Source organism: Lynx rufus, unplaced genomic scaffold (genome assembly GCF_022079265.1).
Source record: "Lynx rufus isolate CCGP_SWC_20201006 ecotype Redwood Valley unplaced genomic scaffold, mLynRuf1.p SCAF_14, whole genome shotgun sequence".
In the NCBI taxonomy this organism is placed as follows: Eukaryota; Metazoa; Chordata; class Mammalia; order Carnivora; family Felidae; genus Lynx; species Lynx rufus.
The window spans coordinates 9,456,707-9,484,280 of NW_025814828.1; the positions used below are offsets into that span (position 1 = coordinate 9,456,707).

The window sequence follows — 27,574 nt, forward strand, 5'->3', positions numbered from 1 at the left end:
TAAGGAACAACATTCAGTTTGTTAGCTCTTCCATTCATTACCTATTCTCAATCACTGTTTGGTCTACTCTTGTTTTCCTTGGCTATGAATCCATCAAACTTTCCAGAAATGCCTCAGACACCCAGAGCTCATTTCTGTAGGCTTTTTAAAACATGTAATTTCTCATTTTCCATAATATTCTTTCTAACCACGAGAATGCTGACCACTTCCTGCTTGAAATTTATTTGAGGAAAGTCCCTTTCTGTTGACCCAAGTTCCGATATTTCCCCAGTTCTGCTTTTTCCCATGATCCTGCAAGAAGAAAAAAAAGAAAACCCAAAAGTATGGGGTGGTGCCACATGTTGGTTTGCATGAAGCCCTGTGATGGTTCTTCACTGTTAAGAATCAGAATCGAGTTCTGATATTTGCCCAGACTCTGGGTGTAACTGGTCTTCTCCATTGTCGTGCGGGACTCGACATTTTTCCTGATAGAATCTGTTTTCGTGAAACTTCATTCACAAAGCCTTCTTGAGAGAGACCACATCCAGGCTTAAATCCGAAAGTCTAAATAAAGTGCTTTCTTCCGAGAATGTGACGTGCAGGGTTTAATCTCTCCCGAAGAGGCGCTGGTCGCCCAAGTTGAACGACACGCAACCTTGGTGAAGCTCCCCTTGGAGGTGTAGAATTCCCCTCAGGAAGTCCGCAGGTTACAGAATTGCTGGGGCCTGGGGGACCAGGCCACTCGCATCTCTCTGCAGCTGAGCAACACGCCCTGGTGCCAGGTGGGGTTAAGATCCAGCATTTGTCAAACTTGTCAAATTTGTCAAGTCCATCGCTTGGACTTGTATTGCGACGCTCCAATTCCCCGACTCAGGTGAGTTGGCCCGCGCAGGCGCAGGTGGAAAAACAGAAGTGCGAGCCTTTGGTCCAGAGTGAGGGCTCCCTGCCACCCAGAGCTCACCGGAGGGCAGCAGAAGCAAAGACAGGGTCTCAGCAGCGTCCCACGAGACCAAGAGCTGGGAGACTGGAGCAAACACGAGCTGTGACCATTCCCCCACTGTGGCCAACCTGACAAATCGCTCTGTCTGCCGTGACAAGCAGAGGGAGGGGTCAAGGACAAGCAGGACGAGTTCCCACCCTTCACTGTGATTTTGATTTGCACTTCCCTGATGATTAGTGCTGTCGAACACCTTTCCATATATATGTTGGCTGTTTCTATAGCTTCTGCGGAAAAAATACCAGTTCAGTACCCGTGCCCATTTTTAAATTGTTTTTTTGGTTTGCTTGTTTTGTTGCGTTGGGTTTTGTTGTTGTTTTGCTGTTGAGCTATAGGAGTTCTGGTGTGTTTTAAATATTAACCCCTGATCAGATATACAGCTTGCAAATGTTTTCTCCCATTCTGTAGGGACTGCCTTTTCGCTTCGTTGCTCCCTTCGCTGCGCAGCAGCTTTTTAGTTTGATGGACCCCTGCTGGTTCACATTTGACTTTGTTGCCTGTAATTCTGGTATCATCGCTAAAAAAAAAAAAAAAAATATCATTGCCAAGACCAATGTCAAGGAGCTTTCCCCCTATGTTTTCTTTAAGGAGTTTTAGGGTCTCGGTTCCTCCATTTAAGTCTTTAATCCATGCAGGCCCACAGGTGGGAGATGACTCTGGCCCATGAATAACAACGGTTGCAAGGGCCCGAGATTCTCAGGCTGCCGACACCAGGATATCTCCGCAGGGAGGACATGTTTATTGTGAGATGGTCCCAGAGATTTAGGCCTCCCCACCCCCACCCGCCGTAGTAGGTTCTTCATCTTGGTTGCACCTTGAAATTAACTAGGGAACCTTAAAAATCCCCGTGCCTGGGCCTCACTTATGCAGACTGTGACTCAATGGGTCTGGGGTCCAGCCAGGGCTTTGGAGTTTGAAAGCACACAGGTGATTCCACTGCTCGGGCCAAGTCGAGAACCACCACTTTCGAGTAACTGCTCAATTGCAATTGGTTCTTAGACTCCAGCATGCCTCAGAGTCACCCGGGGGACTGCCGAGACCTCAGATTGCTCAGTCCCGCACCAGTTTCTGATTCAGTAGGTCTGGACCTAGAGCCCAGGAATTTGCATCTCGAACAAGCTGGGCCCACGGATGCTGTTGCTGCTGGGCCGGGAACCGCGCTTTGAGCACGCGGGCTCTGCTAAGTGATTCCCAAACGTCATTGGCTTCGGTGGCCCTGCCCTGGAGCCCCTGGGTCAGTATATTTGAGTCCCGACAGCTGCATGTTAAATAGGAGCCAGGTGGTCCCCAAACAAGTGATCTAAAGGCAAATCTGTGCAAAACCACGCGCTGGACACAGTTTATTACAACTTTTCCTTTGCTCCCATCCAAGCCGACCTTCAGCTCTGTGCTCGTTGCCCTGCGGACACGTGTGGGGTAAGTTATTTGGATTTTGTCTTCTAAAGGCCCAATGTCTTAGGGGCGTTTGTGGAGGTAAAGCTACAGAAGGACATCTGGGTCTCCCGGAAGGGCGAGGGGAGAAGGCTGCTTCTCACCTGGTTTGAAGAGGGAAGGGAGGGAAGGGGGTAGGAGGGCCGGGGAGGCCCATGGATTCTGAAAGTGTGAGTTAAGTTTTGGGAGAGTCAGTGGGACGAAAGCTCAGAGACGAAAAGAAAACAGCGCTAGAGGGGCGCCCGGATGGCTTAGCTCGTTGGGCGTCTGACCCTTGATTTCGGCTCGGGTCATGATCTCAGAGTTTGTGAGTTCTAGCCCCACGTCGGGCTCTGTGCTGACAGCACGGAACCTGCTTGGGATTCTCTCTCTCTCTCTCTCTCTCTCTCTCTCTTTCTCTCTCTGCCCCTCCCCTGCTCATGCTCTCTCTCAAAATAAATAAATAAACGTACAAAGAAAAAGAGTCCTAGAAAATCAAGTTCTCTTTCTGCACACTGCAGTGGGGAGGCGGAGATTCCCTCCAGACACATGAGCCATCCGTTCAACTGCTTGAACATTTGCCAGCTGGCTACATTTCCTACATAACCTGGTTTCGTTTTCTCAAAATCTCACTTAGTAAGTGGATTTAGAATGAATACTGGGACGTGTTAGCTTTGTCGCCGATCATTTGGGATTTATGGATTTCATAGCCTTCTCTAGGTCATTGCTTAGTCGACATTCTCCACCTCTTCCCAAACGGGGAAGCAAAAGCTTGTTTCAGGGTGTTTGTTCTTCACTCACAAACCGTTTTGAGACCCATAGGCCACATGACGAATAAAAATTCTTTTTACTTAGAAATTTGCGTTGCTGTCCCTGAAACTGCCCCCGGAACTAGGAATAAAGCTTTTTTTTATACGTGTGCAGATTTTTACTGACTTCATTTTTAAGTTTATTTATTTATTTTGAGAGAGCGAGAGAGAGAGAGTAAGCACGAACAGGGGAGAGGCAGAGAGAGAGAGAGAGAGAGAGAATCCCCAGTAGGCTCCACTTTTCCAGTGCAGAGCCCAACGCGGGGCTAGATCTCACGACCTTGAGATCATGACCTGAGCCAAAACCAAGAGCCGGACGTTTAACCGACTGAATCTCCCACATGTCCCCCCGATTTTTATTAACTTTTACAGATAGTTAACATTTCATACTCCTTTGTACGTTATCCTACCAAAATGACCCCCCCCCCCCCCCCCCCCCCCCCCCCCCCCCGCTGCAGGGTCAGGAAGGCCAAAATATTGGGCTTGGAGCGCCACCTGGTGGCAGGATGGTTCTGAACTCCTTTGCCCTGGGCTGGATCTTCCAGAGGTAATTTCTGCCCCCTTGAAGGTGTTTCTGCAGGTGTAGATGCAGAAAGGATGGTTTTCTCCAACTCTAGAAACACCACCGCGAGAGGGATGGCGATCAGAAAAAGCAAATTAGAAGACAAGGGACAAGAAAACCTATTAGGGGAGGGAGAAGGGAAAGGGAAGAGGTAGTTGGCATTGTGAGGAATCAAATCAAGACTTTCTGGAGTCTTCCTCTCCACTGGAGCCCTGGGCCTCCACCCTACACAGACCCTTCTCCTGCTTTCAGAGTGCCCTCGTATTTGAATTAAATGCCTGTTCCCCAAACCTGCCTGCACGTTTTCAGGCTGTGGTATATCGACCCCTTCCCCTCGGCACCTCACCTCCTACATCACAGAGAAACACCGTCTTCACCATCTCAGAATAACCAGATTCTTCCCCCAAAGAGCCTGTCCACCGAGATGCCTATCCTATTCCTCAAGGAGAGGGGGCCCTCCCTTTGGGGTCCCTTCCCCTTGGGAAGTGAAAACCCCACCCAGCCTGCTCCTGGCTCCCTTCCTTAGGCCGGCTTGGAACACGTGCCCGATCAGGTATACTCCATCTTGTGGAACCGCGCTTTGCCATCCTGCGGGCGCTTCTCCTCACCTGACGGGGGGGTCTTTCAAAGTCGTTTCTTCCAGGGTTGTTCGTTGTGGCATTGTTTGTGATTAAAAAAATAATAATAATAAGGACAAACCCAAATGTCAGTCAATAGGGGGTTCATTAAGTAAAATGTTACATCCGCACAACGTGTACAGATTAGCCACTAAAAATAATAATAATAAGGGGGACCTGGGGGGGCTCAGGCGGTTAAGCGTCCGACCCTTGATTTCGCCTCAGGCGGTGATCTCACGGGTTCGCGAGTTCGAGCCCTGAGGCAGGTTCTGCGATGACAACGTGGAACCTGCTTGGGATTCTCTCTGTCTCCCTCTCAAAAAGAAACATTTAGAAAAAAATTCAAAACGGGGCTATAGCTGGAAAAATTGGTACAGAGCAGTGCTCCTCATATCCCGTTTTTGCCAAAGAATTGTCCGTAATTCTACGTCCGTATCTACCGAGGAAAGACCTCGAGGGTCATGAACCACAGTGTTAATAATGATTTTCTTTAAGGAGTGCGATTTGGAGGGCTTTCATCTTCTGTGTTCTACATTCCCGAATTTGAATGTTTAGAACTACGTAGGAATCCTCTAATCGGGAGAGATTTAGATACAAGAAAACTTCCCTTAATTTTACCGCTATAATCCTCTGGGTCTCCCTTCCATTTTTACCCACATTTATCAACTGATACGTGCCCAGGGCTGAGCTGGATGAATAAAACGGCCCTCGGACTCAAAGGGGACGCTGTCGGTTTAGGTGGGCAAGGTGGCAGAACTTTTGCGAGCCTGCTTCGTCCTCTAAGAATGGGTACTGTGATCGCCACCGGGATGCCAGGAGAGGGGGGGCCTGGGGACTGAGGACGCGGGGTCGAGGCCCGCGCGAGCAGGGGGCCGGTGGCCCCGGCAGATCACCGGTGCGCTCCCGTGACTTTCAAAAGTGGGGTGAAGGGCGGGCAGGCGGAGAAGGCCTCAGGGTCGGGACTAACTTGGGGCCTCCCTCTGGGGAGTGGGAGCGAGGTCCAGGAGTGCCGAGAGGGGAAGTAGGGAAGAGGCAGGATCTGGATCGCAAAGGAGAGGGTCTACCGGCTGCCGGGCCCAGGCTTCCTACGGTGGCTGGGGCCGAGTTGACTCATTCTGGAAGGTTCCGCGGTGTGCGGCCCGGCTAGCCGCTGAGCGGGACCGGTGACCCGCGCCATCCCCTCCCCCGTAGCGTGAAATCCCTCATAACCTGGCTTTTGATTCTTCCACTCAAAACGACTTGGTCGAACGTCACCGGTAATCCTCCGTTTGCCAAATGAGGCGACTTTTTCTAGACCCCGCGATCTTTTCTGCGGCTGGGATATCTGAGGGCGGTCAAAAGCACGATGCTGCAGCCAGAGTCACCTGACTTTTTTAACCTCTGTGGGCTTTAGTTCCACATCTATGACGTGACAGCAGCCAGTCCCCTCCACCTCAGGGGGTTCCTGGCAGAGGTGAGTCGGGAAAGGACAGAGGGCAGCTCTCCCCCAGGCTCAGCCACGGCTCCCGAACCCTTCCTTTCTTCTCCGACTCTCCTCGCTTCTCTCTCCATCCCCTCCTCCCTTTATTCCAGAAACATCTACGGAACTGGCACTATCCCACAGCCACTGGGTCGGGTGCATGGGGACGCAGTGATAAAGTCCCTGCCCTCGGGGGCTCCCAGTCCCGAGCGGGCACACACGAATCAATGCCCAAATGCTAAGAGTTTGATGAAAGGAGAGCAGAGGTGGCTCGGCCCTTCCGGAGTGTGGAGCACGGGCCGCCGGCTGTGTGGGAGGCGGTCTAGACCAGGCCGGCCCACCGGTGAAGTCCAAGCGGAGTCCCGGAGGAGTCTCAGAAGGGAGCCAGCTTTGGACGGAGGAGTGACGTGGGGGCAGAGTGGGACTGGGGAGGGGAGGTGGAAGAGTGGGTCAGAGGCAGGGGCCTTGCCCTTGGGGAGCTGGAAGGGACAGAGCTGGTGGCAACAGTCCTCTGTTTTGGATCTGTAGACCTGCCCTTCTCCTCCTTCCCCCTCTTCTTCCGTGGCCCTCCTCCTCTTCCCCTCCTCCCTTCCCCCTTTCCCTTCCTCCTCCTCCTCCCCCTCCTCCTTCTCCCCCTCCCCCTGTGCCTTCTCCCCTCCTCCCCCTCCCCCTCCCCCTCCCCCTCCCCCTCCCCCTCCCCCTCCTCCTTCTCCCCCCTGTTCCTCCTCCCCCTCCTCCTCCTCTCCGTCCTACCCCTCCTCCTCCCCCTTGCTCCTCCTCCTCCCCCTTCTCCCCACCCCTCTTCCTTCTCCCCCCTCCCCCCTCCCCTCCTCCCCCTCCTCCCCCTCCTCCCCCTCCTCCCCCTCCCCTTACCCCCTCCCCTCCTCCTCCCCTTACCCCCTTGCCCTCCTCCTCCTCTTCCTCCTCCTACCCCATTCCCCCTTCCTCCTCCCTCCTTTGCCTCCTCCCCTGTTTCTTATCTTCCCCTTCCACCCTGCCTCCCCTCCTTCCTTCTTCATCATCCTCCCTCCTCCCCCTCATCCTCCCCCTCCTCCTCCACCTGGCTCTGCTGTACACGTTGTATGGATGTAACATTTGACTTAACAAATCTCCTATTGATTGACATTTGGCTTTGTCCTAATTTTTAACCTAAATTACAAGTAGTGTCACAACAAACACCTTTGGAGGGGAAACAACACCTCATGAATGTCCACACCTTCTGCCTTGTGCTTCTCTTTGGAAAAAGGTTTGTTTTGTCTCTCTCCTTCTATCATGTTAAGCAGGAACATTCACCTTTTATTTTATATATATTTAAAAATTTTTTTAATGTTTATGTATTTTTGAGAGAGAGACCGAGTGTGAGCAGAGGAAGGGCAGAGAGAGAGGGAGACACAGAATACAAAACAGGCTCCAGGCTCCGAGCCGTCAGCACAGAGCCCGACGCGGGGCTCGAACTCACGGACCGAGAGATCATAACCTGAGCCGAAGTCGGCCGCCTAACCAACTGAGCCAGCCAGGCGCCCTTATTTTATATATATTTACATACATATGCATCTACAGAGAATCTTAACCTAGCTCGGATAGTCATTTGGTTTCTTTTTACTATTTAAGCAAACCTTTTATTGCAGGCTGGCTTTAGATTTAGGAAAGAGTCGCCAAGATCGTACAGGCAGTTGCTATGCAGCCCACACCCCGTTTGCGCTGCCGTTAGCATCTTCCGTTACTGGGTACGTTTGTCACCATCAATGAACCAATATCGATACGTTATTATCAGTTAAAGCCCGTACTGCAGTCGGGTCTCACTAGTTTTCCCCTGACGTCCGGAACACCACATGACATTTAGTCGTGGCGTCTCCTTGGGCTCCTACGAGCTGCGACAGCTGCGACAGCCGCTCAGATTTTCCTACTTTTTGATCACCTTGCCAGGTTTGAGGATTACCGGTCCGGTATTTCGTAGATTACCCCTCAACGTGGGTTTGTCTTTCCCTTTTTTTTTTTTTTTTACAGTTATTTATTTAATTTATTAAATACAAGTACGTGTTAAGCTACATACGGGTTCACACTGAGATCTCCAACCAACCCAGTGGCGCGTGGTCCCCTCTAGTTGAACTTTATAAAGACTCGCCCCTGCCCAATGGCTAACGCTTAAGGCTTTACGAGCTAGAATATCCTCTCCGTCCCACTGCAGGCCCAACGGGACAGTCGCACAGGATGGTCTTGTTTCATCAACCAACTCACTCAGCTATGCGGCCATCGGTGCACACTGCCCCCCAGTGCCCTGGCCCCACAATCCGACCTTGATCCCCGCCCCCCATCGGTGTGTCCGCCAGCCTCACTCTCTTCCCGGAAGCAGTTCCCTCCGCGCCACTGTGGGGTTTGGGGCAAACCCGGGCAGCTGCGTCAGGCCTTCTTTGCCCCAGAACTCCGCACCGCTCTCGGCTACAGCGTGGTGAGGAAAATTCCAGACACAGCCTCTTCCTACGACTCCAGATGGGCTGTGAGGAGGAGGCTGCCCCTACTCCCGATTCCGAAATCTTACCTGTGGCTTCGGAGCCTCTCCTGAACTTACCACAGGCCAAGCCTTGTCTGAGACCCAACTGGCCTCCCTCTCTGTCATGCTGTTCCCTGACCATCCCGTCCTCTTCAGGCTGGGTGAGTGACGCCCGGTCGCCGAAGAGAGAAACCGGATGATGAGGACATGTGAACAGAAGGGGTGTGGAGGAGGGACGCGGAGTTGGTGGGAGCCAGAAAACTCCCCCTCCTGCTCTTTTCAAGACGGTGATGGGAGGCTTGATCCCGTTGGGCTTTTCGCTGTGGGCCTTCGTGAAGGGACGAGTCAAAAGCGTGCAGAGCAGAAGCCTAGTGCTGAGTTCTGATGTTCCTCTCTACTGTCACTGCTCTTTGACCTTTGCCTTCAGTTCCCACGTCCCTGCAAGGAGGTGACCTCGCAGCTCTAAAGTGCTATGGCTTCTTGTGCTGTGTTGGCCCGTTACTTGAGACACTGACTTCAGGAAACACAGGAATGGGTTCCCGCTGATGGAAAGACAGGTTTTCAGATCATTGGTTTATAACCTGGGACTGTTTCAAGAAGGGAGTTTGCAGGGGACTGCTGAGACCTTGCCCTGCCCCTGCTTGTGCAGTCAGACATTCTGTTGAAAGGGGATAGTCCTATTCATCAGGCTGAAACCAGCTTCCATTTGGTTTAGCCGAGCCACCATGTACAGTTGCACAGGTTGTTCACTGCTCAAGACTGGTTGGCCATATGGGCAGACGAGGCGGTAATCCAGCCCTCCCTCTTCTTACCTAGCTCTGTGCCCTGATCTGGGGCTCTGATAAGCCACAGGGAGAGTGCCTTTAGCTAAATTTTTCATCCAGAGGGCTGTCATTTTCTTTTTTTTTTTTTAAGCTCATTTATTTCTTGGAGAGACAGAGTGAGCAGGGGAGGGGAAGAGAGAGAGAGAGAGAGAGAGAGAGAGAGAATCTCAAGCAGGCTCTGTGCTTGGGCCCAAACCCATGAACTGTGAGATCATGACCTGAGCCAAAATCAAGAGTCAGACACTTAACCGACTGAGCCACCCAGGCGCCTCGAGATATTGTATAGACTACACCTTAAGCTTTTGTTTGAAATGAGAAATAATAGTACAAATGGAGAACGGTGGTTGGGAATGAGCATGACTGGGCAGGTGTAATTACGAGTGCGAATACCGCGTGCTCTGGAAGGGTGGGCCAAAGGAGTCGGGCTTCAGGGAGGAAGGAGGAGTCAGGAAAAAGCTACGGAACTGTTGGGAACAGGTGTGGGAGGACCATGAGATGGGCAGTGGCTGCTACCTGCGACGGAGTCCTGTGGCCCTTCCTGCCTGTGTCTGCGCCGACCGGGAAGGGCCGCCTGCTTGGGGCCACCACGGGAAGCTTCACCGGGACTCCCAGTCGCGGCCACGGCACCCACGCGCTCAGGGTCTCCGCGCCTCGATGCCCAACCAGGATGGGCTCACATCAGATCCGGCCTTTGTGTAGAGGAATCCTCTTGTGCATTTCTTCATCCGAATCCCTTCCTGAAGACATGTTCCTTTTACGTGACTCCTTCCACGGTAGGCTTTTCTAGAGCTCATGTTGATTTTCTTTGGTTGGTTGGTTGGTTTTTGACAAACAACAGATGCCAGGTACCCGGTGCTGTCCTAGGTCTTGAGCCTTCTGTAGGGTTCCACGGTGTTTCTGTATGTGGCACTTTGCTGTGGCCTTGACATGGCAGAGCCATCCGCTGCCCTGCGAACGCTCTGGTGCTCGCTGACAACAGAGGAGAAGGTCACGGCCCAGAGGTGAGCGAAGTCCACGACGAGAGAGTCCTGATCATACTATCCCTACTCGGTGAGTGTTTACTCTGGGCCGGCTACTGTTCTCAGGGCTCCACACGCGTCACTTAATCTTCAAAGCCACCGTATGAGGAAGTTGCCGTTATTTTTATCCCCGTTTGAGAGATGGGAAAACCGAGGCTCAGAGACGCTCATCTGGGGTGTGTACGTTGCCTCACTGGAGTGCTTAATGGCAGATCGTCTCCATTTTGAAATAAAGACCTGTGTCAGCATGTGTGGCAAGGGGAGGAACAAGAAGGTGGTGGCCAAGACTTTGTACCCTCACGGGGCAGGGCAGGGAGAGCAACTTTCCACGTGGGACTAAACTTCTGGTTCGCGGTGACCGTCCTGCCCTGGTGTCGATTTCGTTTTCATCTTTCATGGTTACTGGTTGTGCGGATAAACCTGTAAGGACTAGACCCAACCAGGCGCCCCGCTTTCCGAGATCCCAGCTGGTCTGTCATTCACTGACATTTCGTGGCCCGGAAGCCAGGGCACGTGTGTGTCTGGCTTTTCTAGAAAGGCGGACCCGCTCTTCAGCCTGAAGTTCAGCCCACTACGAGTAGTCACGTGCCCTTACTTTTTAAAACTTGATTTCTGAGCAAATGGTTCCTGATCTCTGGGCTCACTATGATGAAGGCTTCTGGGAAGGCCTTGAACCGCCAGATGGAGAGGTTAGACAAGGAAGGGACAGCAAAGAGGGGACAGAATAATAGTGTGTGTGTGTGTGTAAATGTCACCCCCTCCCCACCCTGCTCCCAGTGTGGTTTCTTCCAATTCAAGGAGTATAGGCCACGATAAAACACCCTACCCCATTCCAAATGGTTCTTTTGGCCAAGGAGTCAGCAAATGTTTTCTGTGAGGTAAAGATTTCAGGCTTTGCGGGTCAAGAGGCACGTTGAAGGGGCGCGTGGGTGGCTCAGTCGGTTGAGCGTCCGACTTCAGCTCAGGTCGTGAGCTCGCAATTCTCACGAGATGAGAACATTCTGTCTAACCGGAGCGTAAAGCTAGTGGCCTTTATCAGATTGATTGCAAATGTTGATTTGTAAAAGCTATTCTTTACCCCCACCCCACATCCCAGGCTGGCTTTGGCCCACATGCTATAGTTGCTGACCCCTGCGCTTAAACCTTCTGAGGCCTTCTGAGAGCCCCAAATCCAATTCTCTTATCAATCTGATAAAGACCACTAACTTTACGCTCCAGTTAGACGGAATGTTCTCATCCCCTGAAAGAATACCATTCTTGTCATTATTAGACCTACAGGACAAAGAAGTGCCCCCAATTATTATATTTGGAATTTTAACAATTAAAAACTTTGTACCAGTTATGTAAATCATTTTACAAATGACTTTTCCACCCTGAATTTCAGTTTTGAAATTTTAAAGCACAGTCAATAAATGATTTGGCAACAGTTAAGAAATCGCAAGTTCCCTTCTTCCCACATCAACTTCTGCAAACCACGTGAGAGGTTCCGCTGATGGTAAAGCAGCCAAGTTCAGGAAGTTGGTCAGTTTCTTTCCCCAGAGTGTGCCGACTGCACACAGGGTACCGTCCGCCGTGCTGCAGGTGACGGAATGAGAAATTAAGACGACGACAGAACAGCGGTAAGCCACTTCCACTCTTGGCAAGTGTTTCCAACAGAATACATGGTTTCTGACTCCGGAATGTGGTTCGGTGGCGAATGGTGTGAACCGAGAAAAGTGATGAATGGGGCCGAGAGGTATAAAAAAGGTGAAGAATCGAAACAATTCTAAAGGTAGGCAATGTGGCCTGATAGGCAGTCAGTTTCGAAAATCAAATGCAGGGGTCTTATTAATTTGCACAGGACAACAAGCATGTTCCAAGTTCGGAGTTGACGATCACTCTCTGGTCCTGCCAGAAACGATGTCCTCTTCTAGAACTGAAGGGTTGGAAGTCAAGTGGGTGGAGAAGTGTTTTTCCTTTGCTACCTCCGCAGAGAAGGGCAAGCTGTGTGATCTCACATGCATGAGTCACTTCGTAGGGCCTAGGCAAAGCCTGGAATTAATATACTCCTAGAAGCTTAGTGTTCAAAATCGCTTGCTACTTTGCTTGTTCAGTATGTTGAAACAAACACGTTACCACTTCTACGATTGTGTTCTACTGTATTCTACAGCGTTTAGATCTAGCAGGTGCTCAGTTTTTGTTATTGTTGAGAACTGTCAGATTGAAAATCAGACTTTACAGTTTGAAGAAGTGATGTGTTTTCTTCTTTTTTAAAGTTTATTTATTTATTTTTGAGAGAGAGAGAGAACAAGCTGGGCAGGGGCAGAGAGAGAGAGAGGGAGACACAGAATCCGAAGCAGGCTCCGGGCTCTGAGCTGTCACGGCAGAGCCCTACGCGGGGCTCGAACCCACGAACGGCGAGATCATGACCTGAGCCGAAGCCCGATGCTTAGCCCACTGAGCCACCCAGGCGCCCCGTTTCTTGGCTTATCTCTCTGTTTCTCTCCCCCCCACCCCGCCTTTGCTCATATGTTTGGTCTCTTAAACTTCATACGCGTGAAATCATATATTTGTTTCTCTCTGACTTATTTCACTTAGCATCATGCCCTCTCGATCCATGCGTGCCATTACAAACGGCAGGCTTTCATTCTTTTTTATGGCCGTGTGAAGTTAATTTTTCAATCCATGTAATGCCCATTTTAAGCTTATTTATTTATTTATTTTGAGAGAGAGAGCACGAGCATGAGCAGGGGAGGAGAGAGAGAGAGAGAGAGAGAGAGAGAGAGAGAGAGAAAGGGAGAGAGGGAGAGAGGGAGAGAGAGAGAATCCCAAGCAGACTGTACTGTCAGCACGGAGCCTGACGGGGGGCTCGAACTCACGAACCATGAGATCATGCCCTGATCCGAAATCAAGAGTCGGACGCGCAATTGACTGAGCCACCCAGGTGCCCCGCATTTAATGCCCCTTTTAGATCTTGAAAGTAAATTAAGTCTGTACCGAAATTTTATGGTGCTTTATAAGATGACTACAGTGGCCGACACAGCCAGTGATCGATATGGAAATGCAAACGAAGTTATCCAACCGCTACCTGATACTTGTAAGCCGCCGTGGGAGCCGCCACCGATATAATTGTATTATAAGAAAGTGAAAATAGGGGCGCCTGGGTGGCCCAGTCGGTTAGGCGTCTGACTTCAGCTCAGGTCACGATCTCGCTGCTCGTGGGCTGGAGCCCCGTGTCGGGCTCTCTGCAGTCAGCGCGGAGCCTGCTTCGGTTCCTGTCTCCCTCTCTCTCTGCCCCTCCCCAGCTCGTGCTTTCTCTCTCAAAAATAAATAAAAACATACAAAAAATTAACAACAACAACAACAAAGAGAGTGAAAATAGAGTAGTAATAAAATCAGACTAAGCTTGTTCAAATGCCCTGCCTCCCTCCCATGGGTGAAGGGTATCTCAGCAGGTGCCCAAGAGGAGAGCCACGGCCTTGCGGCAGCACTGGGTGGCTCTTTGGTCCTTTCCTTCAAGAGCACAGTCCTTTTTCAGAGGGCGAGGAGGCCCCAGGAAGACCTGAAGGTTATCCATCAGTGCCTAGGTTTGATTTCAGAAAGCAAAAACAAAGCTCCAAGTACGCCTGACCTGAAAAGCCGAGGCTGTGGCTCAGGGGGAGGGCAGGGGAGGCCTCTCGTTCTCCCCTGGTGGCCCCCTCTCATCCTGTCATGTACGAATCCTAAAATCTGCACGGCGTGTGTGAGGGGGAGGCAGGCAGGTGGCAAACCCAGGCTCAGGGGGGATCGAGGCGAGTGTCGAGGGGGAGGATGTTGCTACTCACGGGTGGTCTTTGAAACTCAGTTGGCTATTACTTGTGAGTGTCTTAGGGTCACCTCCAGAGTCCGTTGAGGGGGCCTTCATTCCCACGGAATGTCTGGAGTTCAGCTGAGTTACTCAGCGGAGCTGAGGAATTTGTTACGTTTTAAACTCTGATCTCTAGTTTATGCCTATTCGGGGCAATAAACGCAAAGTAAATCGGAACGTACAGCCTGTTGGTTGTGGATCGACCTTAGCAAGTACAGGCTGTGTTGACTTCTCGGACGGTTACGCGTAGCTCCTGGTGGGTGCACGCGTCTACCGTCACTGGGTTCCAGTTGTTCTCTGGATACAGAGACGCTGAAAGAGCCCGGGGGCACTGCCACTTTGCAGAAAGGCAAGGCGGATGATCCGCCCCAGGCGTTTGGATCCGGAAGGTTCCAGGTATGGCTCCGAGGTCTCTGGTGATAATTGAAACCAGATCCTTGCCGACCAGCTGCTTGCTGCCAGCCCTACCGATTTGCTAACTACTCGGGGATCTCTAGGCTCAATTTCAGCTCTGCCACCTACCGTTGGCGTGATCTTGGGTAAATTAGCCTCTCTGGGCCTCGGGCTCCCCATCTGTAAAATGGAGGCTTCAGACAGCACCCGCCGCTCCGAGTTTTATGAGGACGAAATACAAAAATGTGTGACTCACACGGGTCCCGGTGGTTGCTTCGTGACAAAGCACTTCACAGGCGCTCCCGACTGTATTTCCAGGGATTCACATAGCGTATGATTTTTCATATTTGTATGCACAGGAAATCAGGACCCGTCTCTTCACTGATATGTGCATCTCATGTGGCTGTGACTTCTTTTGGCTTCCAACGCTGTTGGTGAACCCATCAGATCAGGGATGGATCAAACAAAACATCTTTTGATTGCTTGTCAATTTCATCGAAAGTGACAAGCCCTATCTGCCAACCATTTCTTTATTCACTTACTTGCATAATGTCTCCGTGGGCAACAGAGTCCCCTGCAGATGAATCAGAACCCACGAAAAATTAGAAATCTGTCCCGTTTGGCACAAATTCAGTTCTGGTTGAATCCCACATCGTACCTACACAGCTAAGCGATTCAACGGGGGGGATTGATCATGTTTTATAATCAATAGGTTCTCTGGACACTTGACCACTAGGGGATATCAGCAGGTCCCATCCTGAGAAAGGGGCACAGCTCAGGAGATGGTCTGAGGCAAAGGAAGCCTCTGAAGAGGGAGACGGGGGGGGGGGTGGGGAGGCATCATTGCAAAATGGCCCTTTGCAGCCTAGGAAGGGGCTGTGGAAAAATAAAAGGCTGTTGATTCCAGGACGGCAGCTTTAGCGCCCCTCCCCAACCCTCGCACACTATTTTCGCCCTAGGTTGTGAAATTGTGTGGGATAGCCTGCGGGATTGATTTTAGCATCACCCGGCGGGGACACTCCCTTTGCATCCAGCACGTTCTCTTGCTGTCCTGCCTACAGCCCTCACCCCAGGGGGCTGGGTCCCTGGGGGTGGCCCCTCACCTCTGCCTGCCTCTCCTCAGCCAAGGCAGACTTTTCTGAGCCGTCCCGCACACCGCACTGGTCTTCTAAAACTGCGCTTTTGGTGTCCGTTGGGGTCCAAGCGGAGAAGGAAGGTTTGAGGGGGGACTGAGATGGGTTTGTTTTCGTTGTGGGATTCGGTTCCTTCAGAGCGCGAAGGAGAGAACTGGCCTGTGGTGTGCCCGTGGACCCAACCAAAGAACTGATTATGCACGGCAAAGAGGAAAGCGGTTGTGAAATAGTGGCTTCCTCGGTAGCTGTATTTGTCAGGGAAGGGGAAGTGAAGCAGGCGTGTGTGTGTGTGTGTGTGTGTGTGTGTGTGTGTAATTCACGTGCTTTCTGTAACAGGTCCTGGCTTGTTCTAAGTGTTCCAAGGCAGCACCCAGTTAGCAATCCAGACCGCGCAGACCCAGTCACCTTCAGCAGGGCGTCTCTCAGTTCTGGAGGCCAGAAGTCCAAAATCAAGGTGTTACCGGCACGATTGGTTCCTTCCTGGGGGGCTCAGAGGGAGAAGTCCCAGGCAGGTGTGTCCCCAGCTCCCCCAGCCCTGGGTCCGAGCCCCAGGACAACATCATAGACAACCAGGGCTGACTTCTTTTTAGAGACCTTGTCTTGTCTTTTCAGAACGCACGGGGCCTCGGCCCAGTGAAACTTTAAAGAAAGGTTTTGTTTTCTTTAAAATCGGGAAAATAACAGAATCCAGCCTAGCTTATGTTTGTCTTTATACCAACGCGGTCATAAAATACCATTTTTTAATGATGTTTTTTTTGGCTGGAGGAAGGGGCCCCCAAGGGCCAAAGTGCTTTGGGCCCATGAAAATCGTCACTTGGCCCCGTTGACAAGCACACTCTGCTTTCCGACTTACCAGATATGCCAAGGAAACTTCAGGAATTGCCAGTGTGTCCCCAGTGAAGGAGATTTAAGTATTGATCCACAATCCCTGATCTGAAACCTGTGGGCCAGCATGGTGTCAGAGTTCAGAATGTGTATTTTAGCAAGACGGTGCATAGATGATACCTTACAAAACCCTTCTGATGGGCCCAGGTCACGTGCATGGCTATTTCTGCCCTGAAACAAGAATGGTCCCGCTAAGTAGATAGATAGAGATTACAGGAGCCTTAGGTCAGTTCCGATCAGGTTTTGCTACCAAATAAGTTACAAAAAAACAAACGAAGTCTTCTGATGCTCAGATTTTTTTTAGGATTTCAGACTCGCGGCGGGGGGGGGGGGGGTACTGAGGATCTGGGCAAGGGAGGACCTGCACTGAGAAAATAAACCAGGGGCGCCTGGGTGGTTCCGTCAGTTGAGCGTCTGATTTTGGCTCAGATCATGATCTCAAAGCTCGTGGGTTCGAGCCCCCATCGGGCTCTGTGCTGACAGCTCGGAGCCTGGAGCCTGCTTGGGGTCCTGCGTCTCCCTCTCTCTCTCTGCCCCTCCCCTGCTCGTGCTCTGTGTCTCTCTCCTTCAAAAGTAAATAAACTTAAAAAAAAAAAAAAAGGAAAGGAAAGAAACCATAAACCACTGACTTGGGTGCCAGAAGGGACGATTCTATCAATCCCTGTGTCTGATTTTTTTTTTCCTTTGTCCTTGTGTCGATAGCTCTCATGGTAGGTGATTCCCTTAGGTGATTGGTACCGGCTATTATTTCATACTCACGGCTGGGGCACCACATAGCTGACTGGCAGCTCCAGGCTCAAGGACGGGGCTTCCCAACAGATGCGTCTCAGCCCAAGATGAACGCCTGCGAGTCGCTTTTGGTCAGAGCGTGCCAATGTGATCATAGATGTTTTCTGTGGTGCAGGGCTGAGACCAGGGTGAGTAGAGTGAGACACACGTTTGGGTGCAAAATTTAAGGAGGAGAGGAGATCGAAAAGCTCAGTAATGAAGACACGTAATATTTTAAGGTTCTATTTAAAAAGTCAAACTGGCCGACTCCAGCCTGCAGACCAGTTGCCTGTTTTATGAATAAAGTTTTATCGGCACCAGGGCTGGGATCAGGGTGAGGCGAGCACAGGGCGCCTTGCGAATGCAGGCTTGCGTTCTGCCCTTATGTCAAGTGTTGACTATTTAGCCCACCCGGGATTTTAAGCTGTGAAACCCCCGTTCGTCTTGATGACTAAGTTTTGGGGTGCCCCCTTTAATTTCGCACCCACAGCCCAGCTGCAGTGCTTGTCCATTTTCCCAGGGGGACGCCCCCGTCTCCTGTCGGGGTGCTGTCCGAGTCCGCAGGGCCGGGGAAGCAGGGGATGGGGCTCCCTGCTCTAGATGCGGGCTGTCCTTTCTCCTTGGCGGTTCGCCCCTGCCTTCACTTGTGCCCAGAGTCTTGAACCCGGGGCTCCGGATTCAACCTTTTGAGTCAGTGTCAGGGAGGGAGGACCGGGCCGGAGGGGGGTGGGGTGGACAGCAGAAGTAAGTGTCCTTTCTTCTCTCTGCCTCAGGTTCGCTTTTATTTGCATAGTTGCACTTTCTATCTTACTTGCGCGATTACCCCCTTTCCCCTCAATCGTATCTGCAGAGTTGCCATTTCTCTTCTGCTGGGCGGGATGGTTTGTTGCTCGTTGGCGGGATGGTGTTTTGCTCGTTGGCAACACCTTAATGAGGCGAATTCTCCCTGGCGCCCTTCTCACTCCATCTGGGATCCGGTGCCCTCTGAAGTTCTTCCGGAAGCACGACTCTGGGTACCCCAAGACAGGGGTGTGGCCAAGAGGAGGGGGGGCGGGTCTCGAGGGTCTCCTCAGCTCCAGCTGGACGAGTGAGCTCAGGTTCACTCCGTCCGCCCTTGCCCAGTGGCCTGCCCACGGGCCTCAGCCCAGCACCCCGGGGAGATGATGGGCCTTCACCGTCCGTTCGCCCCTCCCGTGGATGGGGAGGCTTGGCCGGTTGGGGATTTGTCCTCAGCTCCTGGGCTGCCTGGCTGCTCACCACTTCCTGCTCTCCCGCCCCAAGTGCGTCTCTTCCGATTGAGGTTATGTGGAACCTATCAACTCCCTGTTCTTCCCTCAGGACCCTTGGAAGGGTGGGGTTGGGAACCTCAAGCTCCTCGCTCACAAATCCCCCGAGTATTCTGATCCCTTCTATGGCCCAGCTTTCTGGGAGGCCTTTTTCACCCCGAAAAGAATGATGCATTTCAAAAAGCTCACCTCCTCATCTTCAGTGCCTCCTAGAGGCTTTTCAGCTCACTTGTTCCTTGTATGAGGGAGAGCCTAGCACCTGGAATTAGACGCGGAGGCCTTAACTTGAGGCCGCACGGGTCAGCCCTGGCCGCCGGGCCTGCCCAAGTAACCACCGAAAAATGCCTCTCCTCCCATCGTGCTAAGGGAAGAGTCTACCCTCTGTTCCTCGTGGGCCGCATGTAAACATTAATTTTGAAATTGTTGTGAATTTATCATGAAAAATGACAGCAGAAACCTGACAGGCACTGCCTCAGCCAGGTGCTGCTCGTATGTGCCTTTGGTGTGATGGGACCAGAGTGGCACGTGGTTTGTGTGGTCTTCGTCCCCAAGACCCATCGCCCCAGTTGCATCAGGAGAGAAACAACAAATTCCAATGGAGGGACAGTCTGCGTAACCGTCCCGTTGCTTGTTTTTATTGGCCTCCATAGTAACTCCCACCATCTATCGCACTCTTAGTTACCGCCGTGAGGGTCTATCGTTAGGACCTGCTTCTAGGAATTGCTGAGTTTACATTGATTGACGCTTTTGATAACTATCACAAATTTCTTTCTGTCTTAGAGGTGGCACTAATTTAGATTCCTACCAGCAAAATATGAGAGCACCTGTTTCTCCACATCCTCATCTACACAGTAGAATTGGTAAAAAATGGTATGTCAGGGTACGTTTTTGAGTGAAGTCGAATATCTCTTCCTATCCTTATGAGCTGTTTGTGTTTCTTTTTTCTGTGAGCTGTCTTTGAATATATCTTCGTCCATTTTTCTCTTGGGTTATTTGTCTTCTCACTTATGCATGAAATGTCTACGTATCAAATATCTTACTTCCTTATCTGTGATATAAACTGCAAATATTTCCTCCCAATTTACTGTTTCGCTTTTGGCATTGTTTACCAGGTTTTCTGTGAGGCGAAACTCTTAATTTGCTTGTGGTTGGATCGGTCAGTTTTTTTTTTTCCTTTTTTGGCCTCTGTTCTCTTTTTTGTTGTTCTGGAGTAGATAGCGCAATTAAACAATGAAAATACATTCGACTGCATAAAGGGTGTTAGGAATATAATCATTATTTGCAGATAGGTTAATTGCTTACCCAAGAAAGTCACATGGGGAAACAACTATTCGAAATAATCAGAGAACTCAGTATAGTGATCTGGCATAAAATTAAGTTATAGAAATCAGTAGTGCTAATGGATACCAGCAAGGACCTATTCAAAGGTAAAACGAAGTGATCCACTCACAAAAGGAGAATAGTGAGTAGGACTTGCCCTATCGGCTACTAACATCCCCTCAAACTGTCATTCTTAAAAACATGTGGTTCTAGCACATCAGTGATGACCAGATGGATGAAGCAGAGAGTCTAGAAATAGATCCAAATACGCAGGAAAGTTAATATATGATAAAAGGAACATATCAAGTTGGTGAACACAGCAGTATTCAACACACGATGTTGCACCTCAATGAAACAAAAAAGCAACCAACTGAACGGGAGAAGGTATTTGCAAAAGGGTATGTTCAATAAAGGGATGATATCCAAAATATATAAAGGACTTACACAACTCAACACCAAAAAAAATAAATAAATAATTTGATTAAAAATGGGCAGAGGACCTGAATAGACATTTTCCCAAAGAAGACATCTGGATGGCCGACATCACTCATCAGGGCGATGCAAATCAAAGCCGCCATGAGATATCACCTCACATCTGTCAAAGTGGCTAAAATAAAACACACACACACACACACACACACACAAAAACACGTTGATGGGGATGCGGAAAACAGGGAACCCTCATGCACTGTTGGTGGGGATGTAAATTGGTGCAACCGATGTGAAAAATAGTAATGAGGTTTCTTGGAAAATGAAAAATAGAAATGCTATATGATCCAGGAATTTCACTACTGGGTCTCAACCCAAAGAAAATGAAAACACTAATTAAAAAAAAAAATACACCTCTATGTGCATTACAGCATTATTTATAATAGCAGAGATGTGGAAGCAACCCAAGTGTCCATTGATAGATGAGTGAATAAAGAAGATGATGTTGTGTACACCCACAGCAAAAAAAAAAAAAAAAAAAAGAATAACCTCTTGCCATTTGCGACAACATGGATGGACCTAGCGGGTATTATGCTAAATGAAATAAGTCAAAGACAAATTTCACGTATATGTGGAATCTAAGAAACAAAACAAACCAACAAATAAAAGAAACAGACCCATAAATACAGAGAACAAAGTAGTAGTTGCCAGAGGAGAGGGTGGAGGTTGGGGCATGAACAAAAGGAGCAAAAGGAAGTGGGAGCTACAGGCTTCCAGTTAATAACTGATGAGAAGGAAAGGTACAACGTGGGGAATAGTCACTGGTAGCGTCATAGCGCTGCATGGTGACAGATGGTGGCTACCTTGTGGCGAGCACATACCGTATAGAATTGTGGAATCACTATGCTGTATGCCTGAAACTAATGTGACATTGTGTGTCAACTATATTCAATGAAAGTAAATAAATAAGTAAATACAAAAATGATGTTGGGGCAACCAGATCTCCGTGTAGAAAAAAAAAATAATGTGGGTCTGCCCCTCACGTTTTATGGTAAAACAATCCCAGTAGGATAAGATATCTCCATGTGAGAAAATGAAATCATAAAACTACTAAAAGAAAGGATGAAAAAATTGTTGATAGAACCTGAAGTGTAGAATATCCTTTATGGCGTTCACTTCCCTGGATGATCTGATTCATACATGCGTACTTGTACAAGTTCATACGTGGCTATACTTGCCACAACTCCCAAGTTCATCCTTCGATGAGAACTCTCCTCTGAGCCAAAGGGGCATATATGTAACTGCCTCCTGGACGTCACTGGGAGATCGCAAACTCAAATTTAACATGTCAAATTAATATTATTAGAGGCTTCCAACAATACCCATTTATTAGCTCAAATTTCTGTAGGTTAAGATGTGGCTGGATTCTGATCTCCAGGCTCTAAATAAGGATCCATTTCTAAGTTCATTCTGGTTGTCAGTCTGTTTTAGTTCTCTGTGGCTGTAGGATGGGGGAGAGGGCCTTTCCTTGCCAACTGTCAGCAGAGAACCACTCTCATCTTCTAAAGCCTGCCTGCATTCCTCGTCGGTGGCCCCCTCTGCTTTTAAGTCAGCAATAGTGCGTCAAATATTCTCCAGCTTCTACTCTCTCTGATTCTCCTTTCTGCTGCTAGCCAGAGAAAACTACGCTTTTAAAAGGCACGTGCGAGGGGTGCCTGGGTGGCTCAGTTGGTTGAGTGTCCGACTTCAGCTCAGGTCATGATCTCACAGTCTGTGGGTTTGAGCCCCATGTGGGACTCTGTGCTAACAGCTCAGAGCCTGGAGTCTGCTTCGGATTCTGTGTCTCCCTCTCTCTCTGCCCCTCCCCTGATCATGCTCTGTCTCTCTCTGTCTCAAAAATAAATAAAAACATTAAAAAAGAATTTTTTTAAAGGCACATGCAATTAAATTAGGCCCATCTAGATGATCTCCCTTTTGCCACATGACATAGCATAATTACAGCAGTAATACGAGGGGGCAAAGGTGAGAGGGGCCATCTTGAAATCCTGCTGACGAAACCAGATAAAGCAGGGATTTCTTCTGGTAAAAGTAGAACATTAGCCAGCAGCATCTAGATAGTGCTGTGTTTGGAAAATAGCCAAAAGTAACTGCAAATGCCCTGGGAGTCCTGTTTCACTCTACTGTTCATCTCATAAGGAGCTGGCTCTTCCCCGACTGCTATAAACTGGCAACCATGATTGATCCTCTGAATAAAACCATCCACATAAAAATCTTTCATGGCAGAATAAGGGTGTGGCAGTGACTATTCATTAACCCTAAATTTTAGAAGAATTCAAAAAGGGAGCTCTTACCTGGCTTAACTCACAATAAGGGCATGAGTTGGGCGTTAACGAAAAATGTAATTTTGCGAAGGTTGGTCTCCATACTCCGTGAAATAAGATTTTGAGGGTTCTTTTGATCACAGCCCTCATCAGACCAATCACATGAATCTGTTTATTGCATTGTATAATTACCAAAAGCAAGATACCCAGCCCTCTAGTAAGAGAGAGTTGCAGAAAGTGAGGCAGTCTACTAAGTGTTCCAGAGGATGTCTTCCCTACCAAAGTTTACGTTAGCCCACGAATAGCCATTAATGCCAATGTTCATATGATAAGGAGCATATGAGTTCTAGTAGCCAGTCCACAACATTTTGTTTTTTGAGTGCTGTCTGCATGTGAGGTACTGTTCTGGCACGAAGACTTCAGAATGAGATTGCGTAGCATGATGGCTACTGGTTAAAACATGATGTTGGAATCAGAATGACTGGAATCCAGCTCTATGACATGTCGTCCTTCTGAAAGCCACTGAAGTCTCTGAGTTCGTTTCTTCATCCACAAAACGTGGATAATATAGGACCTATCTCATTGTGTTGGGACGAGCATTAATGTGGATAAGAAAATGTTTATGGTTAGCACAATACCTGACACTTTGTTCTGCTTATCAACAGAAGGTGTCCACTTTCTTGTCATGCGGGAACATAAGAGATCTTGATACGTGCCACCAGAGAGGTATGGAAAAATTGCAGGAAATGCCAGTAAGAGATATGGTTGTGTAGAGAGATGGCTGTGGAGATAAGGTAGAGGTGACTCTGGCTTGGAGATCTTAGGTGATACCATAATGAAACCTGGATCTGAAATCTCCTTGGGATGGGCCAACTTTCCTCAAGAGTTATGCTAATAGGCTGAAGCTATGAATATATAACTTGCTGTGCTACAGCTCTAGCATGAACCATAGCTATGGGCCAGCATCAGACGTCTTACGCTGATGGGGCATCTTGATGAATGCCTCCGCAAAAGGTTCCCAGGCTTTCTCATCATCATCATCTCAGATAGCTTCTTCTCCAACTTCTTTTAGCACCATGAAGCTGAATGCAGTGAGCCATTCAAATTGTTCTGAACTTGGGGGCTCCTGGGTGGCTGAGTTGGTTAAGTGACTGACCTTAGGTTAGGTCATGATCTCATGGTTCGTGGGTTCGAGCCCCACGTCAGGCTCTGTGTCAGCTCCGAGCCTGGAGCCTGTTTTGGATTCTGTGTCTCCTTCTTCTCTCCATCCCTCCCCTGCTCATGCTCTGTCTCTCTCTCTCTCTCTCAAAAAGTGAATAAACATCAAAAGAAGAAACAATTAAAAAAAAAATATTCTGAACCTGACTTCATGCAATTTGCTTAGTTGTTAAGGAAACTCACACTTGAAAACACATGCACAGTGTGATGAAACACTGTTAATTTCATCATAAAATGCCTGGTAACTACTGCTTCTCTAACATTGTGCCTCCACTTTTGATTTTCCCTAGGAAAACATGACCCTTCAGTCTTGGCTTCTGACCTGCCTTTTCCTGCTGATCTCTGATTCCCATGAGTTCTTCACTGAAGCAAATTATTCTAGAAGCTATCCTTGCGACGAGAAAAGACAAAATGGCTCTATTATTGCACAGTGCAATGACCGTCGACTGCGAGAAGTTCCCCAAACAGTGAGCAAATATGTGACAGCACTAGACCTGTCTTATAATTTCATCACACACATAACAAACGAATCATTTCAAGGGCTGCAAAATCTTACTAGCATAAATCTAAACCACAATGCCAATCAACAGCACCTGAATGAAAACCCTGATATAAACAGAAGTGGCATGAATATTACAGATGGGGCATTCCTCAACCTACAAAATCTAAACCAGCTACTGCTTGAAGACAACCAGTTAGACCAAATACCTGCTGGTTTGCCGGGGTCTTTGAGGGAACTTAGTCTAATTCAAAACAACATAATTTGGGTAGCTAAAAAGAATACTTCTGGACTTACGAATCTGGAAAGACTCTATTTGAGCTGGAACTGCTATTTTGGCAATAATTGTAATAACAAAACTTTCGACATAGAAGATGGGACGTTTGAAAGTCTTACAAATTTGAAGGTGCTGTCACTGTCTTTTAATAAACTTGTCCATGTGCCACCTAAACTGCCGAATTCCCTAACAGAACTTTACCTTAGCAATGCCAAGATTAAAGTCATCAGTCAGGAAGACTTCAAGGGATTGACAAACTTAACAGTGCTAGACTTAAGCGGGAACTGTCCAAGGTGTTTCAACGCGCCATTTCCCTGTACACCTTGTGAAGGAGGCTCTTCAATTCAGATCCATCCTCTTGCTTTCCAAACCCTGACGGAACTTCGCTACCTAAACCTCTCTAGCACTTCCCTCCAGAAGATTCCTGCAATGTGGTTTCAAAGTATGCATAATCTGAAGGTGCTACATCTGGAATTCAACTATTTAGTTGACGAAATAGCCTCTGGGGAATTTTTAACGAAACTGCCCTCCTTAGAAATTCTTGACCTATCTTACAACTATGTAAAGGCGAAATATCCAAGATATATTAACATTTCTCAAAACTTCTCTCATCTGAAGTTGCTCCAGACATTGCACTTGAGAGGTTATGTGTTCCAGGAACTTAGAGCAGAAGATTTCCAGCCCCTCATGAATCTCTCAAACTTAAAGACTATCAACTTGGGCATTAACTTTATTAAGCAAATTAATTTTACCCTTTTCCAAAATTTCTCCAACCTGAGCATCATTTACTTGTCAGAAAACAGAATATCACCCTTGGTAAATGATATCAAGCAAAACGATATGAGTGGTTCCTCTTTTCAAAGTCATATCCGTAGGCTACGCTCAGCAGATACTGAGTTTGACCCACATTCAAATTTTTATCATAACACCAACCCTTTAATAAAGCCACAGTGTACAGTTTATGGCAAAGCCTTAGATTTAAGCCTGAACAGTATTTTCTTTATTGGACGAGAGCAATTCAAAGCTTTTCATGACATTGCCTGCTTAAATCTGTCTTCTAATGGCAATGGCCAAGTGTTACACGGGACTGAATTTTCAGCTGTACCTCACATCAAATATTTGGATTTGACAAACAATAGACTGGACTTTGATGATGATAATGCTCTCAGTGACCTGCCGGAGTTAGAAGTTCTAGATCTCAGCTACAACGCACACTATTTCCGAATAGCAGGGGTAACGCACCGCTTAGGATTTATTCAAAATTTAACACAACTCAAAGTTTTAAACTTGAGCCACAACAGCATTTATACTTTAACGGAGCAAGACCTGAGAAGCATGTCCCTGAAAGAGTTAGTTTTCAGTGGAAACCGCCTTGACATTTTGTGGAACGCCGAAGGTGACAAGTACTGGAAAATTTTTACAAATCTCGGGAATCTGACATGGCTTGATTTGTCCTCAAATAACCTTAGGCACATCCCGAATGAAGCTTTCCTTAACTTGCCCCAGAGCCTCACCAAACTATACATAAGAGATAATGTATTAAATTCCTTTAACTGGACACTGCTCCAGCTGTTTCCTCATCTCCAGTTGCTCGACTTAAGTGGAAACAGGCTGTCCTCTTTGACCAACAGCCTCTCTAAATTCACGCCTTCTCTTCGCACGCTGCTACTGCGTCGAAACAGGATTTCCCACCTGCCCTCCAACTTTCTTTCTGAAGCCAGCAGTCTGATACACCTCGATTTAAGTTCCAACCTGCTGAAGATGATCAACAAATCCACACTTCAAACTAAGACCGCCACCAACCTAACCATTTTGGAACTAGGTAGGAACCCTTTTGACTGTACCTGTGACATTGGAGATTTTCGAAGATGGATGGATGAAAATCTGGACGTCACCATTCCTAGATTGGCAGACGTCATTTGCTCTAGCCCGGGGGATCAGAGAGGGAAGAGCATCGTGAGTCTAGAGCTAACAACTTGTGTTTCAGACACCATTGCGGCGATATTGTGTTTCTTCACGTTCTTTATCACCATCACGGTTATGTTGGCTGCCCTGGGTCACCATTGGTTTTACTGGGATGTTTGGTTTATCTATCATGTGTGTTTAGCTAAGGTAAAAGGCTACAGGTCTCTTTCCACATCCCAAACTTTCTATGATGCCTACGTTTCTTATGACACCAAAGACGCCTCTGTTACCGACTGGGTGATAAACGAGCTACGCTTCCACCTAGAAGAGAGCGAAGAAAAAAATGTGCTCCTCTGTTTAGAGGAGAGGGACTGGGACCCGGGCTTAGCCATCATCGATAACCTCATCCAGAGCATAAACCAAAGCAAGAAAACAATATTTGTCTTAACCAAAAAATATGCCAAAAACTGGAACTTTAAAACGGCATTCTACTTGGCCTTGCAGAGGCTAATGGATGAGAATATGGATGTGATTATATTTATTCTGCTGGAGCCAGTGCTACAGAATTCTCAGTATCTGAGGCTGCGCCAAAGGATCTGCAAGAGCTCCATCCTTCAATGGCCTGACAACCCCAAGGCGGAAGGCTTGTTTTGGCAAAGTCTGAAGAACGTGGTCTTAACTGAAAACGATTCACGGTATAACAATCTGTATGTTGATTCCATCAAACAATACTAACTGATGTTAAGTCATGGTTCACCAACGTAATAAAAATGGAAAGCAATTACCCTCTGTCTTAGGTATTCATTGCTGTGTAACAAATTAATTATCCCAAAACCCAGTGGCTTGAAATAACACGATTTGTGATCTTACCGTCTCTTTGGTCAGGAGTCCAGGCGAGGCTTGGCTGGGTCCCCTGCTCAGCATCTCTCAAAGGCTGTCAGCAAGGTGTCAGTGAGGGAGCAGGCCTCTCCCGGGGTTAGGATCCACTTCAAGCTCAAGCTTACGTGGTTGTTTTCAGGATTCAGTTCCTCCTGTGCTGTCAGTCAAAGGCTGTGCTCCGTCTCTGGCCACGTGGACCTCTCCCACACGGCAGCTTCATCAAAGCCGGCAAAAGACAGAGGTTGCTCACAAGATGGAAGTCGCCATG

The 27,574-nt window shown here is 48.6% G+C and overlaps 1 protein-coding gene and 1 long non-coding RNA gene across 6 annotated transcripts; one reads left to right on the forward strand and one right to left on the reverse strand.

The window, feature by feature from the left end:
* On the reverse strand, positions 1–15,714 carry LOC124509352 (uncharacterized). Of its 3 annotated transcripts, XR_006961427.1 has the most exons (4): positions 15,490–15,714; positions 14,516–14,960; positions 8,373–8,866; positions 1–1,493 (listed from the first exon to the last, which is right to left on the reverse strand). It is a non-coding gene; the product is annotated as an uncharacterized LOC124509352 (long non-coding RNA). The 3 variants fall into 3 exon arrangements; XR_006961426.1 differs by lacking the exon at positions 1–1,493 and having other exon boundaries at positions 8,092–8,866; XR_006961425.1 differs by lacking the exons at positions 1–1,493; positions 8,373–8,866 and having other exon boundaries at positions 13,531–14,960.
* On the forward strand, positions 11,687–27,211 carry TLR8 (toll like receptor 8). Of its 3 annotated transcripts, none has more exons than XM_047075893.1 (2): positions 11,687–11,786; positions 24,037–27,211. In XM_047075893.1, the coding sequence occupies exon 2, from the start codon at positions 24,043–24,045 to the stop codon at positions 27,160–27,162; it is 3,120 nt and encodes a 1,039-aa protein (XP_046931849.1). In that variant the 5' UTR covers positions 11,687–11,786; positions 24,037–24,042; the 3' UTR covers positions 27,163–27,211. The 3 variants fall into 3 exon arrangements, with proteins under 3 accessions (XP_046931849.1, XP_046931850.1, XP_046931851.1); XM_047075894.1 differs by having other exon boundaries at positions 11,729–11,938; XM_047075895.1 differs by lacking the exon at positions 11,687–11,786 and adding an exon at positions 23,232–23,254.
* The last annotated feature ends 363 nt before the right edge of the window (positions 27,212–27,574 follow it).

Bases quoted from the DNA above. Each gene is read 5' to 3' on its own strand.
- TLR8 (XM_047075893.1), top strand. From the start codon at position 24,043: ATGACCCTTCAGTCTTGGCTTCTGACCTGCCTTTTCCTGCTGATCTCT.